The 9,764-nt window shown below is 44.7% G+C and overlaps 1 protein-coding gene across 1 annotated transcript; it reads right to left on the reverse strand.

The window, feature by feature from the left end:
• Positions 1-1,079, reverse strand: LOC124705920 (NAC domain-containing protein 90-like). The gene is made up of 3 exons (XM_047237602.1): positions 923-1,079; positions 520-824; positions 1-324 (listed from the first exon to the last, which is right to left on the reverse strand). Exons 1-3 carry the CDS (start codon positions 1,077-1,079, stop codon positions 1-3), a joined length of 786 nt encoding a protein of 261 aa, XP_047093558.1.
• Positions 1,080-9,764: the final 8,685 nt, after the last annotated feature.

Consider the following 9,764-nt stretch of genomic DNA (forward strand, 5'->3'; position numbering starts at 1 on the left):
TCAGATCCAGTCCAAGAACTCTGCCCAGTCGGCCATGTCGCCGAGGAGCTCCTCATCGGCTTCTTCCTGCTCCTGGTGGTGGTGCTGCTGCTGCATGGGCCGGTCGGCGTCATCGCATGACGATGTGCCGTCGGTCGCTGCATGCCTTTTCCTCTTCTGACCCCTTCCGGCTTCGTCGTCCTGATTCGCCAAAGCAGCCGCGGCGGACGACGATGCCAGGTCCTGAAAGGCGCTGCATCGGGCGGCAGTGCACGGCCGCCGGTCGAACTGCCGCAAGTTGTCTAATCTCGTGTACAACCGACACAAGCTGAACTCGCTCCGGGCCTGTAAACAAGCACAAACAATGCATACATGTTCAGATCATTTACCCTTCTCATGTGACTATACACGGCTTGTATTTGTATAGCACCGCAGCCAATTTGCAGCACGTATGCATATATGAAATGGCAAGCTGTGCTTAATTTTGGATTCTTATTATGTGGTAAAGTATCATCAGCCAAACTGGGCGCTGCTAGTTACCTGGAGAAAAGGGTTTGGTGCCGGAGCGACGGCATGGGTATCGTCGTCGTCGAAGGCCCTGTACTCGTTCATCTTCCAATCGGTCTTGGCCCCCGCCGGCGCGCGGCCGCAGTAGAACACCATGGTCTTCTTGGTCCCGACGGGGCGGCCGTCGGCCGAGTAGACCAGGCCCGGAGTGCCCGCTGCCTTCCAGTACCCCGACGGCGTCGTGCGGCTGGGCCGCCCTCCACGCGCCTCCCGGTCCTGCCGCGCGCAGAAGTAGAACCACGGCTCCCCATCCCCGCCGAACGCGGCTGGGTGCGCCTCTGCACGTACGCAAACCAATTCATTCACGGTCAATCACAATGCATTCGACGGCACTTGTAAACATATGCTGGTCTGTATAAGCTGTGTGTACGCGTGCCTGGGAGCTGCCAGGGGTCGACGGAGCAGACGTCGGCGACGGGGATGACACGCTCGATGTCATCGCGGCGGCTGCCGTCGAGCTTGTGCCGGAGGTAGAAGCGCACCAGCTCCTCCTCCGTAGGGTAGAAGCGGTACCCCGGAGGTAGCTCGGCCATGGCTGGCGGACTTAGTACCAGCTCGCCCGTCGCCGTCTCGAAGCTGATGTCGGTCGTCGAGCTCGAATGATGGAGTGAGAACGCCTGTATGGTGAATGTCTGCGGTGCGGGCTGTTATATAAGAGGCGTAGTGTTGTCATGGTGACCAGCCCAGGGCGCTTCAGCGTGGAGAATTTTCTCTGGCCGTGGTGGAAAGAGTGGGGGTCGCAAGGGACGCTGCTGCAAAATGGGGTGGGGGATGAGGACTGGGTCTCAGTTAACCATCCTTGCTGGAATTCACTTTTCTTAACAAAGCGTCTCAGTTAGCCACTGTTGATTCGGTTTTGACTCTTTTAACTAACCTTTCTGCCTTCACTGGTCGCCATCTTTCACTACGCGTGGGCGTGGAACGGCGATAGTGACATGATGACATGCAAATTTGGGTTTAAGGGTGTGTCTACCTGTTTGTCGAGATTGAGGATATGTAGAGATGAATGTGATCTTGGAGTAACTGGTAGCCGATTCTAGAATTTGTGCGTCGCAATGAAGACATGAAGTATGTCGTTACCTTGAATCTGGGTGGCGGCTAAATTCCTAAAACATGCCTGTTATGAAGACCAAAATGTCTTCAAATGACCGAGGTGAGGTTTCCTTTAAATGTAATACTCGATATCCGAGCAGGTGATTTCAGACCACTATTCTATGTCAATTTAAGATCGAATATTACTTCATTGAGGGTATAGTTCTTGTAGTTCTAGCCCCTCTTGCTTGGGCTCCTTTTGGGGAAATCCCAGATCTAGATCTCCATCCTAGATCAGATGATGAAAATGACGACGTTCAACAGTATTCTCCATCCTGACGGTATCGTCTTGAAGTGGGCATTGGCTAGGAGGGTGAGGAGGAATTGCGTGGTTTCTTTTGCGTGGTTTCTTTTGCGTGGTTTCTTTTGTGGGGTTGATGGCAGGACAAACGTGAGTTGTACGGATCTCCGCTATGAAAATGGATCGACGGTAAGATGACGGTGGCGGCTGCTGGAGCATGTACATGTGGTGCACGATGAGCGTTTGCTAGACCGGGTGTATGATCCTTGCTCGTTATAGGGTGACTCAATGATGCTCCCGGATCTAGCTGGTGGGGCATTGTTGTGAGTCCAGGAAATAAAACCTGATGGTATGATCTTCCGCATTGTTGGGTTTGTAAATGTTGCATGGATGCCTTAAGTATTTTGATGTATGATTTTTTCCTGATTTTTATTAAATAAATTGATAGTACTAGTTGTATTCATCTCTTCATTGTAGACTTCATTGTAGAGACCGGACTCTCGTCCTCCTTTTTAAAGAAGTACATTTGTTTGCTTAGTCTAGTAATAGGATGACTTATTAAAAAAATAAAGTGCAATACTTGAGCGAAGGGATGTTTGGACGTCTCCTTCAAACATACAAGTTTCTCTTACAACAAAACCTGAGCTAGATAGGCAGGTATGTGACATGATCCATTAAAATAAGACTACTTGAATCCGACCGGCATTCTTCTCCCCTCTGGGACCAAAATCCGGTAATAACTAATAACTTGTAGCATTTCACTGTTTAAACTTCTCGTGTCGCTTCTTACGAATTGAATTTCCGATCATATAAAGACTTTAAAAATTTACACCTTTTTTGACCATTTGCTACAAAATTATTTAGCTGTTCATCGTCCAACTTTTCATTTAAGAAAATCGTCTTAACATCTATTTAATGGCGGAGAAGATGAGAGCATCAATTACAATAGTGCTCTAAAAGTAGTCAATCTAGCCACATGTAAGAAAGTATCAAAGAAATCTTCATATTTTTTCTAGGTATAACATTTGGCTAAAAGCGTGCCTCATACTTTTCAATAATACCTTCAACTTCTTTTGTAAGACTAAGGCCGAGATACTCTTAACAAGAAAATAAAAGATCACATGCATCGATATCGATGCAACGACGATGCCTCCTTTTACTTCTTTTTAATAAAACCATCTGATAGGTTTGCAGACGTAAGGAAGGGTTAGTGATTTCTCAAGCTCAGCTCAAAAACCTTCATTTTCTTTATTTAAGATTTTCTTTTAGACTTTTTAAATTTTGAAGTGCTATTTTTATTTTGGAAAAATGAGCACCATGGAGCTCGTTCCCCAAAAGATGATTGTGCAGTTGAGGCACGCGAGTAGCTTTAACATGTTGTCAACTATGCGGATGTAAATTCTACGTCCTTAGAGCATCTGCAATAGACGCGACAAAATCGTGCCCGCTGTAAAAATGATTTTCTTTGCAGGCGGTATCCAAAATAATTGCTCCAACAGACGCTACATAATAGAGATCGAGCGCGGTAAAAAGTTTGAAGCGCGCGGAAAATTGCGGCCCAGCGTACTGGATATTTGACGCACGAGGCACCACTTACTTTTGCACGCTGCTCTGCCGCCGCTAAATCCTTTGCCCCCTTCTCCACCGGTGAACGGGTATTAGGCGTGACTAGAGGGGTGGTGAATAGACGCTATGCAAATTTTTATCCTTTTTTAATTTGGGCATAATTAATTTGTTCCCCATCCTTAGTTGTGCTCACCTTTTTCCACAGTTAAAACTTTTGCTCACTTTTTTCCACTTTCTTAGCTGAAACTCTCACAAATGCTCATAGCGGACGTTTGCCGTTTTGACCGTTAACTCTGATGAGTGTGACCCGCGCCCAGGTGACTGTGCATTTGCTTGTTGACTGGTGGGACCGCTAGGAGAAACGTATCAGGTTTTTCTGACCTGAAACAAATCGAGATTGTCCGTACCGCACCGCACCTCCCGCCCGCCGCCTCCACCAGCGCCGTGCCCCGTCCGTCGCCGTCGTTCCCTCCACCCTATGCCCCTATTCTGTTCGTCGACAACGCCGCGTCTCCGCCAGATCTAACCCACCTCCTCGTTCGTGGGATTATGAAGCGATGTTGGGTGAGAACGCGCCGAAGGCCCTCGACTTTGGAGAGGATTGGGTCAAATCCGCGACAAATAATTCATGGATTACACCTGGGTAACCATCGTTTCCCCTCGAATTGACGTTCTAACTCATATTATAGGCCGTATTTAACTTCTGATAGGTTGAATCTTTCGAATTTTGCTGAATTGTCCCCGGCCTAACTGCAGCCTTTGTTTGAACGAACTAGGATTGATCCACTTGGCTTTCCGGCTGTTGATTAGAATGGAAACTAGTGTGTTGTGTGGTACTAGACCGCATTTGACTTCATTATCAGAAAGTGGTAGAAACCAGCATGAATTTCAAACATTTTCGAGTTGAGCTCCATAACACCTTTCCCTGGAGCGATCCCGATGTTGAAATATTTCAACATTGACGAACAAAGGTTTCTCCCACTAACTTGCGACGAGCATATGGGGTTGCTTTTTTACTCACACAGCTGGCAGCCGATTCGGTAAACTCCAAATCGATGTGCTTCAGCGATGCCCATAACGGGTGAAGGGGAAGGGAGTTCAGACATCATCTGTCTATGCTAATAGCCAGCGCCCCGATGCTCCTTGTAGGTCGACACCAAGTAAAGCAACTGGTTATGAAAGCCACAACATGCATGCTGCTAATTTTGTTGTCGATTCAGCTGGTGCAGTCGGTGTACATGAAGATGCAAAAACTGACGAGAAAGTGCCAAATGATGATGAAGACAAGATGTTATACCTTGAAGTGGTAGATAGAGCCAGTTAGCAAGCAGTGGATGATGAATATCCGGAGGAGCCCATCAGCCGAGGTAGGTTTGATGACACTGACGATGAAGAGAAGGAGGAGAACATGGACAGCTTAATCGATGATGAATACGATGGTGAGGACATGCCAGCAATTTAGTGGAATAGGGAAGCACCCCATCTTACTAAAGGCACCATTTTCCAATCCATGGTGGACTGTCGGAATGCAGTGACAACATGGTGCTTTCTAAGTGAAAACACCTATGAGATTAAAAGGAGTGAGCTAGGAAGGTTCACTGTTTTTTGTCCATATGATAGGTGTAGGTGGAGGTTACATGCATCTCGTATGTTAAAGAGCAAATCTATTCAGGTAATCCAATTTCAGTGAGTAATTTAGTGATCATTGGGTAATGTTCATGTATGGCCCTTTCTTAATTGTGTTTGACTCTTTTATTTTGTTTCAGATAAAGAAAAACCCACACGAGAACACCTGTCCACCTGGAGGGGGAGGGGGAAGGCCAAAAGCAAACTAGCAAAAACTAGGTGGGTGGTGATGTCTACGGGAGCTTCTATTCTTGTAGACAGTGTTGGGCCTCCAAGAGCAGAGGTTTGTAGAACAGCATCAAGTTTCCCTTAAGTGGATCACCCAAGGTTTATCGATCTCAGGGAGGAAGAGGTCAAAGATATCCCTCTCATGCAACCCTGCAACAACAAAGCAAGAAGTCTCTTGTGTCCCCAACACACCTAATAGGTGCACTAGTTCGGTGATGGCGTGTATTTCACACGTTCGTTGGGCAACCCCAAGAGGAAGGTATGATGAGCACAGCAGCAAGTTTTCCCTCAGAAAGAAACCAAGGTTTATCGAACCAGGAGGAGCCAAGAAGCACGTTGAAGGTTGATGGCGGCGGGATGTAGTGCGGCGCAACACCGGAGATTCCGGCGCCAACGTGGAACCTCGCACAACACAACCAAGCTACTTTGCCCCAACGAAACGAGTGAGGTTGTCAATCTCACCGGCTTGCTGTAACAAAGGATTAACCGTATTGTGTGGAAGATGATTGTTTGCGAGAGAAAACAGTAAAAACAAGTATTGCAAGAGATTGTATTTCAAGTAAAGAGAATTGGACCGGGGTCCACGGTTCACTAGAGGTGTCTCTCCCATAAGACGAACAGCATGTTGGGTGAACAAATTACAGTTGGGCAATTGACAAATAAAGAGAGCATGACAATGCACATACATATCATGATGAGTATAGTGAGATTTAATTGGGCATTACGACAAAGTACATAGACCGCCATCCAAGCTGCATCTATGCCTAAAAAGTCCACCTTCGAGGTTATCATCCGAACCCCCTCCAGTATTAAGTTGCAAGCAACGAGACAATTGCATTAAGTATGGTGCGTAATGTAATCAACAACTACATCCTTAGACATAGCATCAATGTTTTATCCCTAGTGGCAACAGCACAACACAACCTTAGAACTTTCGTCACTCGTCCCGGTGTCAATGCGGGCATGAACCCACTATCGAGCATAAGTACTCCCTCTTGGAGTTAAAAGTAAAAACTTGGCCGAGCCTCTACTAGAAACGGAGAGCATGCAAGATCATAAACAACACATAAGCATAACTTTGATAATCAACATAACAAGTATTCTCTATTCATCGGATCCCAACAAACGCAACATATAGAATTACATATAGATGATCTTGATCATGATAGGCAGCTCACAAGATCCGACAATGATAGCACAATGGGGAGAAGACAACCATCTAGCTACTGCTATGGACCCATAGTCCAGGGGTAGACTACTCACTCATCACTCCGGAGGCGACCATGGCGGTGTAGAGTCCTCCGGGAGATGATTCCCCTCTCCGGCAGGGTGCCGGAGGCGATCTCCGGGATCCCCCGAGATGGGATCGGCGGCGACGGCGTCTCGGTAATGTTTTCCGTATCGTGGCTCTCGGTGCTGGGGGTTTCGTCACGGAGGCTATTTGTAGGCGGAAGGGCAAGTCGAGAGGCGGCACGGGGGCCCACACCACGGGTCGGCGCGGCCAAGGGGGCCGCGCCGCCCTAGGGTTTGGCCACCCCGTGGCCCCTCTTCGTCTCTCCTTCGGACTTCCGGAAGCTTCGTGAGAAAATAGGCCTCTCGGGCTTTTATTTCGTCCAATTCCGAGAATATTTCTTTACTAGGATTTACGAAACCAAAAACGAGCAGAAAACAAGAATCGGCACTTCGGCATCTTGTTAATAGGTTAGTTCCGAGAAAATGCACGAATATGATATAAAGTGTGCATAAAACATGTAGATAACATCAATAATGTGGCATGGAACACAAGAAATTATCGATACGTTGGAGACGTATCAGCATCCCCAAGCTTAGTTACGCTCGTCCCGAGCGAGGTAAAACGATAACAAAGATAATTTACGGAGTGACATGCCATCATAAACTTGATCATACTATTTGTAAAGCATATGTAGAGAATGCAGCGATCAAAACAATGTGTATGACATGAGTAAACAAGTGAATCATAAAGCAAAGACTTTTCATGAATAGCACTTCAAGACAAGCATCAATAAGTCTTGCATAAGAGTTAACTCATAAAGCAATAATTCAAAGTAAAGGTATTGAAGCAACATAAAAGAAGATTAAGTTTCAGCGGTTGCTTTCAACTTGTAACATATATATCTCATGGATATTGTCAACATAGAGTAATATAATAAGTGCAATAAGCAAGTATGTAGGAATCAATGCACAGTTCACACAAGTGTTTGCTTCTTGAGGTGGAGAGAAATAGGTGAACTGACTCAACATTGAAAGTAAAAGAATGGTCCTCATAGAGGAAAAGCATCGATTGCTATATTTGTGCTAGAGCTTTGATTTTGAAAACATGAAACAATTTTGTCAACGGTAGTAATAAAGCATATGCATCATGTAAATTATATCTTATAAGTTGCAAGCCTCATGCATAGTGTACTAATAGTGCTCGCACCTTGTCCTAATTAGCTTGGACTACCCGGATTATCACCGCAATACATATGCTTTAACCAAGTATCACAAAGGGGTACCTCTATGCCGCCCTGTACAAAGGTCTAAGGAGAAAGCTCGCATTTGGATTTCTCGCTTTTGATTATTCTCAACTTAGACATCCATACCGGGACAACATAGACAACGGATAATGGACTCCTCTTTTAATGCTTTAAGCATTCAACAACAATTAATTCTTTTCTCATTAGAGATTTGAGGATGTTTGTCCAAAACTGAAACTTCCACCATGGAACATGGCTTTAGTTAGCGGCCCAATGTTCTTCTCTCACAATATGCATGCTCAAACCATTCAACTCGGTGTAGATCGCCCTTACTTCGGACAAGACGAACATGCATAGCAACTCACATGAAATTCAACAATGAGTTGATGGCGTTCCCCGGTAAACATGGTTATCGCACAACAAGCAACTTAATAAGAGATAAAGTGCATAATTACATATTCAATACCACAATAGTTTTTAAGCTATTTGTCCCATGAGCTATATATTGCAAAGGTGAATGATGGAATTTTAAAGGTAGCACTCAAGCAATTTACTTTGGAATGGCGGAAAATACCATGTAGTAGGTAGGTATGGTGGACACAAATGGCATAGTGGTTGGCTCAAGTATTTTGGATGCATGAGAAGTATTCCCTCTCGATACAAGGTTTAGGCTAGCAAGGTTGTTTGAGGCAAACACAAGGATGAACTAGTACAGCAAAACTCACATAAAAGACATATTGAAAGCATTATAATACTCTATACCGTCCTCCTTGTTGTTCAAACTCAAAACTAGAAATTATCTAGACCTTAGAGAAACCAAATATGCAAACAAAATTTTAGCATGCTCTATGTATTTCTTCATTAATGGGTGCAAAGCATATGATGCAAGAGCTTAAACATGAGCACAACAATTGCCAAGTATCACATTACCCAAGACATTATAGCAATTACTACATGTATCATTTTCCAATTCCAACCATATAACAATTTAACGAAGGAGAAACTTCGCCATGAATACTATGAGTAGAAACCAAGGACATATTTGTCCATATGCTACAGCGGAGTGTGTATCTCTCCCATAAAGTGAATGCTAGGATCCATTTTATTCAAACAAAACAAAAACAAAAACAAACCGACGCTCCAAGAAAAAGCACATAAGATGTGGCCGAATAAAAATGTAGTTTCGGGGAGGAACCTGATAATTTGTTGATGAAGAAGGGGATGCCTTGGGCATCCCCAAGCTTAGACGCTTGAGTCTTCTTGATATATGCAGGGGTGAACCACCGGGTGCATCCCCAAGCTTAGAGCTTTCACTCTCCTTGATCATGTTGCATCATACTCCTCTCTTGATCCTTGAAAACTTCCTCCACACCAAACTCGAAACAACTCATTAGAGGGTTAGTGCACAATATAAATTGACATATTCAGAGGTGACACAATCATTCTTAATACTTCTGGACATTGCATAATGCTACTGGACATTAGTGGATCAAAGAAATTCATCCAACATAGCGAAAGAGGCAATGCGAAATAAAAGGCAGAATCTGTCAAAACAGAACAGTTCGTATTGACGAATTTTAAAATGGCACCAGACTTGCTCAAATGAAAATGCTCAAATTGAATGAAAGTTGCGTACATATCTGAGGATCATGCTCGTAAATTGGCATAATTTTCTGAGCTTCCTGCAGGGCAGTGGGCTCAGATTCGTGACAGCAAAGAAATCTGGAACTGCGCAGTAATCCAAATCTAGTACTTACTTTTCTATCAACGGCTTAACTTGGCACAACAAAACTCAAAACTAAGATAAGGAGAGGTTGCTACAGTAGTAAACAACTTCCAAGACACAAAATAAAAACAAAGTACTGTAGGTAAAAACATGGGTTGTCTCCCATAAGCGCTTTTCTTTAACGCCTTTCAGCTAGGCGCGGAAAGTGTGTATCAAGTAACATCGAGAGATGAAGCATCAACATCATAATTTGTTCTAATGA

The sequence above is a fragment of the Lolium rigidum genome, chromosome 4, assembly GCF_022539505.1.
Source record: "Lolium rigidum isolate FL_2022 chromosome 4, APGP_CSIRO_Lrig_0.1, whole genome shotgun sequence".
In the NCBI taxonomy this organism is placed as follows: domain Eukaryota; kingdom Viridiplantae; phylum Streptophyta; class Magnoliopsida; order Poales; family Poaceae; genus Lolium; species Lolium rigidum.

Coding starts and splice junctions, on each gene's coding strand:
- LOC124705920 (XM_047237602.1), bottom strand. CDS start 1,079: ATGGCCGAGCTACCTCCGGGGTACCGCTTCTACCCTACGGAGGAGGAG. Junction 825..922: donor CGACCCCTGGCAGCTCCCAG/GCACGCGTACAC, acceptor GCGTACGTGCAG/AGGCGCACCCAGCCGCGTTC. Junction 325..519: donor CACCAAACCCTTTTCTCCAG/GTAACTAGCAGC, acceptor GCTTGTTTACAG/GCCCGGAGCGAGTTCAGCTT.